Source organism: Leuciscus leuciscus, assembly GCF_965113295.1.
Source record: "Leuciscus leuciscus genome assembly, chromosome: 22".
In the NCBI taxonomy this organism is placed as follows: domain Eukaryota; kingdom Metazoa; phylum Chordata; class Actinopteri; order Cypriniformes; family Leuciscidae; genus Leuciscus; species Leuciscus leuciscus.
This window is the reverse complement of record NC_138746.1, coordinates 22,211,884-22,230,648: the sequence shown is the minus strand read 5'-3', so window position 1 is coordinate 22,230,648 and position 18,765 is coordinate 22,211,884. Positions and strand designations below refer to the sequence as shown.

Here is an 18,765-nt window from a genome sequence, read left to right as displayed (position 1 = left end):
GTATTTATTTATTTATAAATAATATTGAAGTTGTATTAGTAGTGATAGTAGTAGTATCAGTTAAAAATAGATTTGTCTTATTCATGGAGCTTAAAGGTGAAGTGTGTATTTTTTTGTCCATAAAAATCTCACATTATGGACCCTTTTCTCAATTTGGGGTTCTCAGAAGTGGAAATCCTCAAAGTTAGGTAAACTTCTATTTTGGTGAGCAGAAACTACTACAAATATAAGTAGCGAAAGCCCAAAAAATTAAATGGTAATAATTATTGAGAGATTCATTGCCGTCACTCCCTCAGCCATAGAAACACTCATGCAGCAATGTTAACTAGTTTGCTGAAATGTACAGTAATGACAAGATAAGAAAACACAAAGTATAGTTTTATAAATTACATTAAATTTGAAAATGAAAATATAAAATGTACAATGTTAATAACTTAAAGTCAATTATGCGTCATCTGATTATGTGAAAGTGGTCTGGTTGAGCCAGAAGTTGTCGGACCATTCAAACAAATAGAGCAATGTTTTTAAATTGCCACAGGAAAGTTGACCTGCAAATGGCTTACTTCGAGTTGTCTCAGCATTCTGCAGGGATAGAAGCATTTTAATATCGAAAAAAATTGCACACTTGAAGCTTGAAGAGATATGATCGTTTAGTGTGTCATGTTTAGTTTACAAACTCCTCTTTAAAACAGGGGGGCACTTTTAGTTCTTATCCTACCACATTACATTTCTATTTCAAGAGTAATTTCCACTTAATTCTTTCATGTTCATGCAAATTGGAAAGGAAATTGGCTCATTTGGCAGTATGAGTCAACTCAAGCTCTCAGTATATTTTAGGAACTTTCTGCCCAACAGAATGTAAATTCATCTACTTTCATTTCAAACCAGGAGGTGTATTGCTCGAAGGCTTAAAAGGGATTTTAGATTGTTTTTTTTTTGTTTTTTTCCAGATTCTTTGTGCAGTGAAAACTTCAGTTTAATTGGTTGGCATGGGAATTTCTACGACAACTCTCATTCTTATTTTCTTATTTTTTTTTGTGCCTTTCTCTTTTTCTCTCACTTCTCAGGTAGTTTATGTGAAATAAACATAGATGAATGCCAGTCATCACCATGCATGAACAATGGCACGTGTTTGGACCTCTCAGATGGCTTTAAATGCATTTGCCCTTCAGGTTTCTCTGGTGTGTCTAATGTTTTTTTAGTACATTATCACATTGATTATTTCTCCATTGGTTCTCTATTGGTCTCAAGGGGCCCAAGCCTGAAAGAAAAAAATAAATAATACAATGAAGCTGTTGAATGTGAATGTGGTGTTTTATTTTGGTCATTTATGTTTTATAGACAGGAAAACTGTCTCTCATGTGTCTTGAAAAGATAGATGAGCTTCCTTCAATGATCTCACTTGCATGATAACTTTTATTTTTCGTTTTATATTGTGCATTAAAGGTCCTGAGTGTTCACTGGACATCAATGAGTGTGTCTCATATCCCTGTAAGAATGGAGGCACCTGCATTGACCAACCGGGTAATTACTACTGCCGATGTGCGGCTCCATTCAAAGGTAATGAAGACTGAGGGAGTGGGGTGAAGGGTGAAGAAAAGCAGAGTTAATTAACTTCAGAGAGCATTCCTCTCACCTGTCTGAACTCATGCAGTCAGCATTGCCACATCGACATCTTCATTGTCCACAAAATTGATTAATTTAAATTAATTTAAATTGTATTTATGTCCAGTAAAATGTATAATGAAAAGTAAAAAAATAAAAAAATAATTGTAAAATATGAAAATAAAAATAGAAAATCAAATGCTGTGAAAGACTCGCACTCAACATAATCTGGTTTCAGACAGTTGCTTTATAGGCATTTCTGGCAGGTAAAAATGGGATTCTCTTTAATGCACTTCACCCTTACAATGTATGGTTTTCATTTACAAAAATGTTGTGATGTGAACCTCAAAATTGACTTCCTGTTGAACATTTTGGTGGAGATAATTTTTTATTAAGCCCTGCATTCATACACACACGTTCAGTTCAGAAGTGGATCAAATCAGACCCAAATGTCAGGACAAATTCCCTCTGTGCTCTTTGACTATTTTATTCAGATCAGGAATTATTGAAATCTTATCTGCTTTGTGTATACACCTGTTTTACACAGCTATATTATGTGCATTATTGGGTTTTCTCTGTTTGTTTGTTTGTTTGTTTTTATTTTTTGTGTGTATGTATGATGCTCAGCTGGTCAATTCCGGACACAGAATGCAGCTCATCTAAAATCGATCAGGCGGCTCAGTCATTGCTGCTTATATTCAAACAGAGATCACGGATCATGCTTCCATTAGACGCGCAAATTAGGTTGTCAGGGATAATGATGATATCGGTTATTCTGTATTGAAATCGAGGGAAAAAAGGCACTGACAGCTTTGCATGCTCTGTTGAGACACACATGCATAGCGTTTATGTGGGGGGATTCTGGGAACATTAAACTACCCTTTACACAGCTATCCCTTACTAACTGATCTAGTGTCTAGACTCTGGCTAAAATACAGTGTACAGTCTATACATGTTAATTGAAACTCTGAGAGTTCGTAGCAGCCAGAGCCAAACAATGCCATGTGTGTAATTAGACAATCTTAGGCATGTTATTAATTAGGGGCCAAGCACCAATGTAATCGTTTTGTAATCGTTGGTGTTTATATGATTATTATTCCGCTCTGGAAGTCAATGGCAGCCCATAGAACCGCTTGTGGGAAAGTTTTGAAATTTGGCACACTGATAGAGGTCAGTCCCAACATTTACCACACCGATTTTGGAGTCTCTGATTCAATCCTTCTAGCGCCAACACCTGGTCCAAAGTTTAACTCATGTTTATGCTAATTACTTTTGAACCATGAGGGCTAAAAACAAAATAATGTTTTCCTTCGATTCGAAGTTGCACCGATTGCACCCTATTACATAATTTTCCATCTTAAAAATGTTACCGCCATTTATAATTTTGTAAAAAGCCTACTTTTTCAAACTTGACCTCGACGCTTCGTCAGATTTTCACAAAAAAATTGGCTCACATCATCTCCAGATGTTATTAACGTTATTAACAAATGTTATTAAAAGCGTTTTGATAAACTTAACCGTTCTTGAAAAACTTGGGAATGAATTAGATGAAGAGCATTCCAAATTGGAATTGAAGCTATTTCCGCAACGCTTTAGCGTATTTAGGCCAAACTTAGCACATGTCCTCACAAGCATGACCTAAAGTAATGTGCAGCATTTCGGCACAGCCCACCTAATGGTCCGGAGATATTAAAAATGGCTATTTTTGCTTTTGAAAGGTTTGCCCAAAAATCATAAAAGTGGTCTCGTTAGATTCAGGGCCATGAGTCCAATGATATCCAATTTTCCCATGTCGGACATTTTGGGTGTCGGCCATTTTGAATTTAGTAGAATCCTTTATTTTATGAATGCATCCACAGATCGTTACAAAACTAGGAGGAGCCTGAGAAGTTTCAAGCCAGCGTCACCTAGTGGTAAAATCAAATATTCACATGCTTATAACTTTGGTTGTGGTTGACTTATTTTCATGGGAGTCATCTCCTTAGATTCCTGAATCCTTGCAGAGTCCAACGATACCAAACATGCTAGGTCTCGCCTTATGGTTTGTGCAACGTTGTGATTTAGCGTTTAAACCATTTAACCACCATAGCAAAATGTAATACATAGGTCGTTGGCTATACTCTGTTGGCCAAATGTCAAAATTTGTATAGTAAGTGGCAAAAAAAAAAATGCAATCAAAGTCGGACATGGGTGATTTTTTTGTGTTTTCATAAATATAAATTTCTATAACTCCTAAACAAAATGAGATATTTTGAGAAAACTCTGAGGACACATAAAAAAAGTGGTTGGATTGCGCCACTTGGTGAAGCTATAATTGAACAAAACATGAAATCCGCACTAACTACAATACAGTATTATGATATAAAAGGCTATATTTTACGAATGCATTGGTGTATCACTGCAAATCTCAGTATGTGCCATCAGCACCATGCCCTGAAGGTACTCAAAAAGTTTCGGGACCTTGTGGCCAAAGGTTATAATGAAATTGTAATAAATGCTAATAGCTTTTAATTAATTTTGCCTATTTTCATGAGACTTGTCTTAATAGATTCCTTGGGTCATTCCAAGAACATAGATACCAGTGTTGCCAGACAGAGTTTGCAAAACTTCCTGTCCGCCATTTTGATTTTCTTTAAAAATCTACTTTTTCAAACACCTCCTAGAGTCCTAGGACCTAGACCATAAGTCAGATTTTCACCAAATTCGAGTCATCTTCGACTGGGCCGACAAAAAGTTAAGGATTTATTCCCGACAGACGCATCAATATTTGATGGCATGATCTCTGCAGTGCTTTGTCATATTGACACCAAAATCAGCCTGTGTCATTGTCACCTTTCTCTGACCACACCACATCAATTTGGTCACAGCGCCACCTATTGGTCGAAAGTTTTAAACCATTAAATAATTTTACTAGTGACTGTACTTGATTTTTCAACCATTTTTGCCTAAAATCATCTTAATACGTCTTTAATTGCTCATTGTTGCTGTTGGTCTGATACTCCCAGCCATGCTGGCATGACTTATCATGTTCTTTTTGCTTGGCCCCAATAATTGCTGCTTGCAGCAATTTTTTCATTGGAGTTGTTCTTAACTACGGTATCTGTCTCAAAGTCCAATGTGTAATGGGTTCTTGTACTTGTAGTTGGCACCAGACTAGCCTAGTGAAGCCTAGCTTTACTGACCAGTTTTGGTCCAATATCTATTACCATTATAATATATAATGTTTGTTGAGGCTGGTTTTAGTTTTGACCAAGTTGACTACACATCTCTATCTGGCAGTCCTTTTATAATAACTAACTAATTTTGGTAACAGATCAAGATCTAAAACCAGATGAGCCAAACTAGTTTATTTACATTTTTTATTTTTTATTTGTGACTGAAAAAGTCATTATTGTGATGGCTCAGATTCAATAAAAAATTATTGTAGTCCATGAAGTAGTTTAATTAGAATTATTTAGATTTTTCTTATATGTATATAAATGTACATCAAAATAATTTAAAACTCCTTAGAAAACATAGTTGTTGTTGTTGTGTACCTTGGAAAAGTCATGGAAATGCATTGGTCAATTAGAGGTGACAGGGCTGCTTTTGATTTAAATGTGAGAATAGAGGCCTTTTAAGTAATTAATCATGAGAATTTGTTGAGTAAACAAACAGTTGAACATTTTCCGTTGTTGTTGTTTTTGTTGTGGATGGAATTGTATTTCTCATGCTGTATTTGGAATTTCAGGGATTAACTGTGAGTTGCTGCCCTGTGAGGCCGTTAATCCGTGTGATAACGGGGCAGAGTGCATGGAGGAGGCTGATCCCGTCCTCTTCCCTCTGGGCTTCCGGTGCCGATGTCGCCAGGGTTTCACGGGGGCCCGCTGTGAGATCAACATAGACGAGTGCAGCTCCAACCCCTGTCTGCATGGCTTCTGTTACGACGGTAAATACTGTAGTTATTTCTCAGCCTTGAACTCCCAAACTTAAAACATTTCCCTTCAGTTTCATAAGCACATGGGTACTCTATAGAGTCACTCTTTTTGGAGCAAAGGCACTGTCGGTTTACCCCTTTGACAGTCTTGGCATGACTTAGTTTAATAAGCAGTTTTATAAGACACAAGTTACTCCATTCAGTATGACCAGGCCACATTTGCTTTGGTACTTTTGACAAGTGTCTTGCTCCAGCTGTGAGCGAGGATCCGTAAGGCATAATTGCTGCTTTGTAATTTGAATAATGGATGATAAATGACAGAGTTAATACAATCAAAGCCCAAGGCAGGGTGTTGTTCTCCCTCAGCAATCCAATAAGCAGTTTTTTGCCCTTTTGTGTTGCATCTCCTGCATAAATCATTACAAAAGCCATAGATCAAATACATGTTGTCAGTTAAGGATTACAGATTGCAAAGCACGACGTAGGCCTTTGCAATGAAGTACTTTAAAATTGGAAGCTGTAACTCACTTGATGCTGTTCAATGTGTAGGCTAAATGAACATTTATTGCACACAAACCAACGGTGGAGAGTGTTTGGGAAACCTGTTTGAAAACAGTCTTTGTTAGTGCATTAGGCACTTACACCTTCACCTTTAAGACATGATGCATATAGCAAAAAGCCTTTAAAATGAGGCATTAAAGATGTTTTCCAGTTGACAGTAATTTATTTGGGCGATAAAGTTTTAATTTCATGTAGTATAATGGTGAATGTCATTGCAGTGAGAGGAAGACAAACCTTGACTTTCAAAACTGTGTTCGATTTTACAGTTAAAAGAGGCTATAAATTGTCCCCTCAAACTAACAGAAAACACTTTCAAATTCAGTGCATGTTGTCCAGTATCCCTTTTAGCTGAAAACCCTTTTGCTATCATCCTGCTAACCATCCTGTTTTAGGATTTATCTTTGCAAGATTGTAATGAACAGACTTTAATGCCTCCGTTCTGAAGTTTTACTGTTTTCCAGAAGTCTTTGCAGTGATCTTTAGAGCAGTGGTTCTCAACCGGGGGCCGGGACCCACCAAGGGGCCTCAGCAAACTTAACTTAAAATGATTTAAAAGACAAAATAAGATAAAACAGCTACAACAATTAAGATATAAGCTGTCATTGTATTTCTCAGTCTTGAAAAATCTGTATAAATGAGGTACTTTTAAAAGTGTGATTTCTAGATGTGGAAAAGTCAATACATTTTATAAAATCTTAAAGTCATGGACATGAATATATTTATTTCTAGTTATGTCAAACTCTAAAATATTGTATAGGGTAGAAATTGCTAGGATATTGCTATTAGTGTGTAAAAAATAAACAATCATAACCAACTAGAAGAGTCGTACAATTCATGTCAATTATTTGGTAATAAACCCTTAAGAACAGTTATTAAATATTCTGGAATTTAAGTATTTTAAGAATTTATAATTATTTTTATTTAATTTTAACTTTAATATTGTGTGTGTACGTGTGTTGGTCTGTTATTGTCTGACAATGGGTGGTCTTGGAGTCAAAAAGGTTGACAAGCACTGCTTTAGAGCTTTAAATTTAGAGCCTACATTCAGAATAATCTGAAGTTCCTTGTAGTTTTATTCTTAAAGAATCAAGTGGTGTGTTTGTTTGAAATGTTGTGAAATTATGTAGACTCACAAGATGAAGTCATATGAGTTTTTGAGTGCACCTTGAAGGCAACGTTACTGTACATAATGCACTTTTTTTAGACTAAACAATAGTACACTACAGTAAGTTGGAAAAAGTCCAAAATCTCCAAAAAGTTTCAAAACTTTTAAAGTGCCTTAGACAACAAAATGTATCTTTGCACTGAAGAAATGTTAAATAATCAAAAATAAAGTTTAGAAAAGTTACAAAATTAAGCCAGCATGATTATTTAATGTTCTTGACTTCAACCAGAATAATTGTCTTCTCTACTTCAGCCAACTTGGATTTGTTAAATACTAAATGTCTCCTTCAGTCAAGCTCTTGTAATGGCAGCTGCAGATCTGTTGTTCAGCAAATTTTCAATTAGCAATACTTGAAATGTTCATTTGTCTTCATAATGCAGTTTTAAATGACTGCTTGGTAAGGCTGCTTGTCTCGGAAGCAGAAGACCTCTTGAAAATGTAATGTAAGAGTCAATAAACTTCAATCAACATCAACCAATCACTACACAACGACAAAAAACTAGCAGTGATCACGAAAATAAGATAAAGCAGAATTGAGAATTTATAAAGCAGAATCCCCAAGCAGTGAAACAATAATCTTATAACCAGTGATGGGAATAACGGCGTTATAAATAAACGGCGTTACTAACGGCGTTATTTTTTTCAGTAACGAGTAATCAAACTAATACTGCTTCCTCCATTACAACGCCGTTACCGTTACTGTCAATAAAAATGCGGCGTTACTTTAATTGAGCTCACTGAAGCGGTTTTCATCCGAGTAGGCTCTCTCTCAGCCATAGGAGCTGCAAAGTTTTTTCTCTGGTGTTGTGAGTGTTTATGAGGCGCGGGACTCGACAAAAGCGAGGCGAATGCCGCGAGCGTGCGCGAGTGTGTCCGAGAACGTGCTCGACAGTGCGCGAGAGAGACCGAATGTGTCCGAGAACGCGCTCGACAGTGCGCGAGAGAGACCGAGTGTGTCCGAGAACGCGCTCGACAGTGCGCGAGAGAGACCGAGTGTGTCCGAGAACGCGCTCGACAGTGCGCGACAGAGACCGAATGTGTCCGAGCATAAATACTTTATTTATAAATAAATTACACATATCAGCATTTGAATAATCTCTGTAGCATATGGTATCATATGCAATATTTTAATTAGTTTATATAACATAAACTCCAAAATAACCTGCAGGGAACGTTCAAACATATTTGTTTGACGGTTGTGAGCTCGTGTGGCAAACACGACTAGAATTTGGCTAAAATAACCTCTGATGATGACGTTCTCTGTAGGTTATAAAAATAAACCCCTCAAAAGATTATATCGTATAATTATTATTTATGTTGATACATTGTTCAGTATTATATTGAGAGCACTTTTTGTTAAACTTACTATTGTGAGGAAGAAAATACTTGAAGTAGGCTATACAGAATGTCTACCAGTTGTAAAGGTGTGTGAGTTTTATCATTTTAATTATATGAACCAGTGTATGTGTATGTATATTTTTATTAGGCTACTATTTATTTATTTTTGGTACATTTCTTAAGAAGCATAATTTATTTTTAGACTTATTTGTTGGCCAGTTGTGGTCTGTGCAATAAATATTAAAAGTTCTAAACCATATTGTTTTATTGTTGCACTATAGTAATGATAATATTTTAATATTTAAGTTAATAGGTGTCTCTCACATTGTCCCACAGCAACATTTAAATAGTGTAGATTAGTGTACAATGTTTTATAATAATAAGATGTTCTATTTAGTGTCAATTTCATTCATTTAACATTTCATATTGGGGGTATCCAAGAAATTTCTTATATTATTTTTTTTAAATTTTTTTTTTAAGTAACGCAATAGTTACTTTCCCTGGTAATTAGTTACTTTTGTAATGATGTAATTCAGTTACTAACGCAGTTACTTTTTGTGAGAAGTAACTAGTAACTATAACTAATTACTTTTTTTAAGTAACTTACCCAACACTGCTTATAACTAACTATATAGTTTCATGCTGGGAACTCAATGTGTTCTATATAAAAGTGTTTTTCCATATAGTGATGTGGCTAAAGACTTTTAGGTTTCACCTAAGACAAAGTGCTACTAAAGAGTCTAACTTTAATGCACAAAACTGACTACAACGTTTTTGGGGGGCATATTACCAGTATATGTCAGTGGTTCTCAAATGGTTTGGCTATGGGACCCATATTTTCTCAAATTAACTTAACTCAACTAAACTCAACTCAAATTTTATTTATAAATCACTTTCAAAACCATAAAAATGGTGAAAGTGCTGTACATAAATAGCATAAAACTAGAATTATAATAAACATAATAACAATAAATCACAAAAATCAAGTCACTTTTCTCTGACCTAATCAAACGCCAAAGGCCAGATGAAATAAGTCTTTAGATCACTTTTGAAAGTGTCCATACATGATGAGGATTGTATAGATAAAGCCTGGCTCAGACTACAGGAGTTAGTGACCATCGATTGTGAAATCAGGTGGTTGCATCATGCACATGAGGAGAATCTTTGCAGATTTTCCTCTTTTAAGTCTCAAACCTGCACACACTACAAGATTTGAAAAAGGTGGCGCATCACACACTACAAGATATTCTTAAGATTATCATGCCAGGTTTAGCCCCTCACGTGATCTCACGGGGAAGCGGATACAAACAAAATGTATACTGTGTTGTGGCAACTTGCTGTATCAATACTTATTCTTTGTAGTGAGAAAAAATGAAAGAATAACTTATTTTGAGGAGACATTATTGCCACATTTCGACCAGCCGTTCCTCCTTCACTGTTTTCCACCGGCCCCGTACAGCTGGTTGTTGTTTTGCGGTCGCCATTTCAAAAGTTCCATCACTTCTGCCTCCTTGTAGTCTTGTTCCTATTGGCTATTGTGGAAGTACTGATGTAACCATAGTCGTAATCATCCCGATTTAAAATCCTAAATATCAAACATGTTTGATATTATTGGGGCAGCCCCAATGTGTCCGTGAGCAGATCGGGAGGTTTAAGATTTGATCTGTAAACGCCTCGCATTACCAGAAAATCTGGGCCGAAGATCGAAACTGATACCCTAGACATGATTTTTTTTCTCAGATGTTGGGAGTAAATCAGGCATAAATCGGCCTTAAATTTCTGTAGTCTGAGCCCAGTTTATGGGCATTTCATTCCAAAGTGCAGGAGCAGCAAAAGCCAGATCTCCTCTACGCCTCAAACGTGACCGTGGGACAGTTAAAGCAGGGCTCAGTAGTTTCGGGATTTCTTCGCTGTATTCTCGCTTTTTGCTCGCAGGTTTCTCTCTATAGCTCCCCCCACAGCTTCGGAATAGATATTTGACAACACTGTTGTAAATACTCGTTGGCGATTCTCAGACACCAGAGGCTAGTAGATCAACGACATCAAAGCATATGGGACATTCTTTAAAACGTCTTCTTCATTCGGATTCGAACAGCGTGAGGGAGCGCAATAATGACAGCATTTTAGCAGATTTTTTTTGGCCGTAAAGCAATTGTTAACATCGCGAGACCTGATATCACGCGATACTTCCTGACGCGGCGGCCGGCGGCCCGCCGGCTCAAAGTTGCAAGTGCGGATTTTCCGCTCAAGGGCACCAGGGGGGTGCGAAATGTAAGTAAGTAAGTAAGTAATCTTTATTTATATAGCACCTTTCACAGACAAGGGCCACAAAGTGCTTCACAACACAGTTTAAATCAGAAAAAAAAAAAAATGCAATGAAAACAACACCGAAATCATAACCAAATGACCACCATTCAATCCGAAATAAGTAATATAACCATTCCAATGACTCCGAAGCTGTTCAGTTAAGGTAAAAAAGTTACTTAGTTCACCTTCAAACACATACTCTGAGAGGAGCGCAAGAGTCTTTGAGATTGGTAGGGGATTAACATATATTTTATATACTTTGGAGCCTGATCATGTATCAACACAGGTGTTATATAATCTCTTTTCCTGGTATTAGTTAAGAGTCTTGCTGTTGCATTTAAAACATACTGAAGGCTTCATTTATTCCTTAGTATAAAGCATTACAATAATCCAGCCGTGTGAAAATAAAAGCATGCACAACAGTCTCCAAATCCTCGGTTTAAAGAATAGGTTTCAGTTTATACAATGTTTCTAACTGAATAAATATGCTTTCACAACTCTGTTTATATGACGTTCAAAACAAAGATCTGAATCAAAAAGTCAGATAAAGTCTGACAGGACAGGGATGTTAGTTTTCTTCTGAGGTGAGAGACTTTTTATTTTTATAACATGTTACGAAAATAACATTTGAATAATGACACTCACCAATAGCCTGACAAAATCTCATCTGACCGCAGATACTGAATCAGGTTTTTTCTCAGGCACTCTTTACTTGAACTGCATCAAGAGCCAACAGCTTTCACGCACATCTTTCAAAATAAAAGTCTTGCATCAGGAAAACATTTAGAATTAAGTATTTTTGTTGTTGTTGCTTTGACAACACACTCTGTGACCCACTCAAAATGGTTTGCGACCCACCGGTTGAGAAATCATATGCTACACTGAACTGTGCTGTTATGCTATAATGTGCGATCTTATATTTTGCTTAATCTACTACTTTTAACTTACTTCTAATTACCTGCCATTTAGCAGATGCTTTTTATCTAAACCGACATGTAGTTCAATAATTGCACTCCCAGAGCAACCTGCAGTTAACTACTATGCTCTGAAGTAAGGTGGTAACAGCGGTGAAGGACGATTTTGTAACCAGGCAACCAAGTATTCCTCGTCCACCACTTGTAGTCCAACCTGCAGCCACTTTGTCTTGTCTACCATCATCTCCAATTCCAACAAGCTCAGTCAGACAAAGTTTACTTGTTTACTTCCTCCCAGACTGCACCAGCAAACACAGCTCCACACATGTAGTGCCTCAAGGCCTGTCTGCCATATAGGAGGTATGTGATGTGCTGTGTTTGTGTGGGAAGAGAGTGAGAGAGCAAGGTGTATCTCTTGAGCAGCTGGTGTGAGTAATTTAATGAGAGTAAGAATTTAATGAGAGTAATCGCGGGTACACGCACAAAGACAGAGTGGCAGCATAGATTACGTGGTAAATCCAAGGGATAATGAAGAATCCTGGGACCCGGCATAGGCCTGGTAATAAATTTGCGGCAGTAAGAACCCACAATTACCTCTGTCACAGGCTGCTGTTTTGCAGCAGAAAGGCAGGGGATGCATTTCTCCTCAATGCCATTAATGATTAAAGGCTTGTGGAATGGGTCATTAGGTTTCATGTAAGTCAGATACAACGCAAAGACAGTGGACAGCAACATTCTTGTAGCATTTGTAAAAGAGATCGCTACACAAACACACATTTTACATTTAATTGGACACGCTGTGTTTCCAGCTGCTGGGGTGAGTATAAATGAGCACGGAATTTCACAAGCAGAGAAAGTCAATTTTACTGATACGCTTTAGAGACAAAGGTTTACAGACAAAAGCGAGAATATGAGAATATAAGTCTTTTGACTTCAGTGGGCTGTGGAGGAAAATATAGAGTTAAAAATATTAGGTGTTTGTAGAGCGTAAAAAAAAATTAAGTAAACAGATTGAATGTTTGGTCATGTCTTAATTTGAAAATCTAAAAGTAATTGTTACATATGCAAAGTAATTGTTCTATGCAAGGTATTCCACTTTTAAATTGTTCAATATGTACTGTGTCATCCCACATTTTCTGCACATGGTATTTTCATCACATTATTATAGATTTACGTATCACAAAAAGATCGTAGTTGCAGGCAGGGACGTGGGAACTATATTGTGGGGGGGGGGGGTTAGGATGCTAAAAGTTCATAAAATTGTATTGTAAGATATGAAACATTGGCGACACATACCGTTCAAAATGTAGGGATCAGTACGATTTTTTTTTTTATTGATCAAACGTGACAGAAAAGATATTTGTTATATTACAGGAGATTGCAATTTCAAATAAATTCTGTTCTTTTTGACAAATAAATGTGAATCTGAACAGCTTTAAAATTGATAATCATTTAAAAATCAGCATATTAAATTGATTTCTGAATGATCATGTGACACTAAAGACTCAAGTAATCTTTGCCATCACAAGAATAAAATACATTTTAAAACATATTAAAATAGAAAAGTTTTTTTTAATTATAAGAATAATTAGCTATTTTAATGTTTACTGTATTTTTTATCAAATAAACATAAAAAATTTTATTCTATGAACAATTGTACGTTTGTAATGTTTTTTGAGTCAATGTTTTTATTGCTTGCTATGATCCGCGCACCAACATTGCATAACCACCCCTGAAAAAGATGCCAGAGATTAACATTGTACCTACGTCGTCCTTGAATTTTAGTGTTTGTAAAACCAAGTTCGTGAGATCATGGCACTGTGTCTGTAAATGTTTGTTATATGTTTCTAAAACAGGAAACTCGATTTCATATCTGCTAAGGTGATTGTTCTGTCTCTTTGTGTTTCTTACTACAGCTGTGGACAGTTTTTACTGCTTGTGTAACCCTGGTTACGCTGGTGTGAGATGCGAGCAGGACATCAATGACTGTGCTAGCAACATGTGTGAAAACAACTCGACTTGTGTGGACCTCCATCTGGTAAGGATAATTAATCTTCAACTAACTTAGTTTCCATATACAGCCCTTAATGAAAGAACAACAGCAGTTCTTAGAATAATACATATGGGAACAAAGTATAATAACCACTAAAGTTCCGTAGCATCTGTTGTTAAATGATTATTGTTCTCTGTGCAAAGCAATTAATACAATTTAAATCATTTCTAGGCCCACCTGAAAAATGACATATCTGCCATAGTACAAATAACATATTGGCCTATTGTAACCATGATGTTTTTCTCCACACACTTATGCAATTAATTCACTCTGACTATTTTTAATAATTCCATATTTTTATTTATTTGAAATATAACATAAAATATAACAATTTAATGTACAAATTATGTTCAGACTGTTTGTATATAATTTCAGTCTTAAGTATGTTATGTGTTTTATTTTTTTTGTTAACTTTTTTTTCTGAATTCCTTTTATTCTTCTTTCTTATTGCTGTTTTGCATACTGAATTGTGATTTGGTCTTTTCTTTCTGGCATCTACAGTGCTGATTGCAACAGTCGGGGTCTGAAAGTAAAAACTATATTAATTTTCTCCATAGGGGAATAGATTTTTAATGATAACTTATAAACCTAAAAATTTTAACAGTTCAATTCCTGGTGGAAAAAAGCCTCAGTTACGACTGTAACCTTGGTTCCCTAAAAAGGGAACGAGACACTGCATCGATTGACGCTGTGGGAACGCTCTGCATGATTGTCCAGTCAGTCAGGCCGGTGACGTCACAAACCAGGAAACTATAAAACATGCCCAAACAGTACAACACTTTCTTCTAATAGGCTGAAGTAAGTTGCTGACAGGCATGCAGGAAGTATGGCAGGGTGATGCATCGTTTCGTTCCCTCTTTAGGGAACCACGGTTACAGTTGTAACCGAGGCATTCCCTTTCAAGAGAACTTGCGCTGTCGATTGACGTTGAGGGAACATTTATACCCATGCCGCCATAATGACAAGGGTCTGTCTAGTGTGAAATTGTAAAGAAGAGCACTAAGACGAGAGCACCTGGGCCCCTGGTGTAGAGCTCATGTCCAGGTTGTAAAACCTCACAAATGTGTGCAGTGAGGACCAGCCTGCCGCATCAAATACATCTTGAAGTGAAACTCCTGACAGTAGAGCTTAAGAGGCAGCCATACTCCTAGTCAAGTGGGCTTTGACTGCCATAGGGGAAGGTAGTCCGGCTAACTCACACGCAAGAGAGATAGCCTCAACTATCCACTTGCTCATCCTCTGCTTAGATGCTGAGGACCCCTTGCTAGGAGACTCAAAACAGACAAAAAGTTGTTCAGATTTACACCATAGGGCAGCTCTGTGGATGTAAGCATATAATGCCTGAACTGGACAAGGCAGATTACTCTTTTCCTGGTCTGAATCCTGGAAGGGAGAAGGACAGAAGGCCTGCAGCGCAATAGATCTAGCCACATAGGTGGGGACCTTAGGGATGGAACCTGGCCTTGGGTGAAGAAATGCTTTCACCATGCCAGGTGCTAATTCCAAGCACTAAGGGGCAACAAACAGGGCTTGCAGATATCCTACTGTTTTAAGAGACATAATAGCAAGGAGGAACAATGCTTTAAGAGTCAGGAACTTGACTGGCTTGAGCCCCTGGTGTTCCAGTTTGCAAAGTGGACGCAAGCGCAAACCCCCCAGATGATTTATGTAGGCGACCACCGATATGTTGTCTGTACGGATGAGCACATGGTGGCCCCTGAGGTCTGGGAGATTCTTAAGAGCAAGAAAGACAGCCATCATTTTCAGGCAGTAGATGTGCCAGGAGAGATAATGACCCCTCCATAGACCTTGAGTCCAGCGACTCTCTAGGATCGCTCCCCTACCCGTGCAAGAAACATCTGTCATTAGTATTTTGCGATGACAAGGAGCTCCTAACACGGCACCTTGGGATAGGAACCAGTGTTTCTTCCACATTTTTTAAACGCCGCCGCCTGTTTGCTGGCCTCCGGAAACCTATCAATGTCTGTGTTGACAGCGTCGCTGAATAGGCCAGAAGGGGACAGCGGGTGTCCATCAAAAAACTTTTATCTTTCTCTTTGATTGCACTCAGGTTGAGCCACAAGTGATGTTCATTGGCCATAGAGTGACCATAGAGCGAACGATTGATTTGGCCATCTCCTTGGTGGCCCTGGGAGAAAATTCAGTGGCCAGACTCAACTCTGTAACAGCGTCAGGGCCAGTGGCATTGTAAGCAAATATGTTGCAGTCTTTCCAGCTGCTGAATAAGCCTTACCCACCAAAGCCTGGTTGTTCTGACCAGTTTGGTGGGTAATGTCAAGGCCTTTAGAGACGATGTAGACTGAGGGGCGAGATAGCTAGCTAGCTTCTCTTCCACCTTAGCCCCATAACCATGCTGTCTGTAGCGTAATACCGATGAATCGACAAGGAGGCTGTGACCAAGAGGGCAGGAAGCGTTCATCTAATTTGCTTTTTGGATGAACGTCCTGCTTCTCAGCTCGCCAGTCGATATTCAATCTAGCGACAGCACATGTTACAACTTCCACTCAGCATCTCCTGTATCGATGCTTACAGCATGTAACTCCTCAGAGCTAGATAATTGTAGCACGGTGCCTCACTCTGGGTGGAAGAAACCGCAGTGCGTGCTTCCACACCCTGATAGAAGGCACTGGATATAGCAAGTGATGGCAGATCCCCATGAACTGAATTGACGCTGTGCCTCAACAGCAGCAGGACCCGAGCCATGAGGAGCACCCAACAATACAGTCAGATTCAATATAGTTGGCACTGCATCATCTTTTATTTTCAGTCTCTCTGAAAAAGCCTGCGTCGAAATTGTCGTTTAAAAACGAATATTTAGTAAAATTAAGAACGAACAACAGTGTTAACAAACGAACACTGTATTACTGATGCGATCTGACTGGAACTTCATTAAAAATAAAGTTTATCCACGCTTTCTTAATGTTAGGACCACAAGGATGGCAATGCAAAGACTGTGTTTTTCCAGAACTTGGCACTTCAAAACATCTTGTAATCCTCAGAAGCATTTCTCTGGTTTTGTTAATGTAGTAATCCTGTGTTTATGTCTCTCTCATATTTACTACAACATTACATGAGCGAATAGGTGAGCGGCACTAAAGAGGCAATGATGTAGAGGTAGGCATGGATCTTCTTCTGCTGAGGCGGTCTTTCGTCGAGTCGGTTTCTGATGTTTGGATGAGGATGTTTTGAGTTCTGAAACTAGCAGGATATGTTATAGTACAATGTCAAAAGATCAAGGAAAGTTTGATTTCTCAATTCATGACCCCTTTAATTTAATTGTCATTCACATTGCTTCATGGTATTGTAGTTATTTCCCTCAATCGGTGCACAGTCTTGTAACTTTGTATTTTTGTTCATTTTTCAAATACATTTTTACTTTAAAGTTTTTTATGATTGTTTCAGGGAATATGTTTCTATAGGAACAATGAATGGAACATGTTTTTCATGCAAACATACTGTATGTTTCATTAATGTCCCTGGTCTTATTGTGAACAGTTCATCAGTACATATTATACAAAAAAAAAAAAAAAATTCATAATATTTCATCAGAGTACTTTCTCCACATGTAATGCAATTTTTCTTTTTTTGTTGATATAACCAAATTTCTGAGGAAACATAATGTCTAAATCTTATGTTCAATATTTTCACAATCCAATCAAATCTTTATTTTACTTCGTAATACGTCACATTACTGAAGATGAATATGTTGAAATGTCATTTCAATGTCATAACATTAGTAGTATCCTTTTTTTATTATTGTTACAGACACTGTCATATCAGTCAGGACAAAAAGTCCAGAGTCTTCATTCTTTGAGTTGCAGTTTTGTTCTGTAGATTAAGCTTGTGTTACCTCACAATCTCTGAGAACAAAGAGAGGGGCAATGAGAGCAATCAGTGGCTCAGAAGCCTGTGTGACATGCAGTTGTTTGGCTCTGATCCCAAATCGGCTTTTCCTTCCCTTCAGCAAACCCACTCTAATACAGCCAGAAAGAGAGATACCAGGCTCTGTGCTCTCATTTCACACTCTTCTGCCCCTCCCCAGCCTTTCTCTTCTTATTTATCTCACAGACTTTCTCTTTTTTTTCCTCTATTTTTATTCCAGGAGCTCTCTGAACAGAGCAGAAGGGCAAAAATAGTTTATCATTTATTCATGATGAATAATGCAACCCTGGGACAGGGTTTCTGAATGGAGAATGCAATTGGGCTATTCACGGCATCCCTCGAAACCTAGAGGTGGGCGGTTTGTAGGCTGCTGTCCCGTGGATAGAGATGCAGGCGGGGATATTAGCCCTTTTGCATGCTGGGTTAATTAATGATTTGACTAGCTATTTTACATTACGGGATGAGATCATCTCAGAGATGCATAGAGAGTAACCTTGACAAAAGATGATCCAATGTCTTTGGCATTGAAAAACTCATTGAAGAAAAAAACAAAAACAAAATTGTGTTAATGTGTCCACAACACATTTCTTTTCTCCTGGCTATCATTAGCTATGTTTCCATCCTCCTATTGAATGCATATTTTGGGATATCGCATAAAAAAACACTAATGGAATTGCATAATGCGCATAAATAAATAAAAAATTATAATATCCGATAAGAAGACATGCACATAAACTACGATGGAAACACATTTACCAAATAAATCCCTCAATATGCAACAAAAATCTCAGGTGACTTAACGGATCATATGATTGGATAACCGGACTAATCAGCGAAACAATTTTATTGCACAACATCTCAAATGTTGGTTTGGTCATTCTTAAATGCCTGAGCAAAAGTCTGTCATCAAAATGGTTGAGTATAATTACCTCCCAGAACTGTCTCGCACAATTGTGTTCCCAAGCACCAGGTATCCACCTCCAAACGCAAGATGAGTTTATTG

At 37.6% G+C, this 18,765-nt stretch overlaps 1 protein-coding gene across 1 annotated transcript in view; it reads left to right on the top strand.

Moving 5' to 3' along the window:
- The window catches only part of eys (eyes shut homolog), a 241,572-nt gene that overhangs the window by 72,205 nt on the left and 150,602 nt on the right, over window positions 1-18,765 (top strand). The window contains exons 15-18 of the mRNA XM_082154578.1: window positions 1,068-1,181; window positions 1,447-1,560; window positions 5,336-5,533; window positions 13,723-13,844. Of these exons, the coding sequence (XP_082010704.1) occupies window positions 1,068-1,181; window positions 1,447-1,560; window positions 5,336-5,533; window positions 13,723-13,844 (548 nt within the window). The remainder of the gene's footprint in view (window positions 1-1,067; window positions 1,182-1,446; window positions 1,561-5,335; window positions 5,534-13,722; window positions 13,845-18,765) is intronic.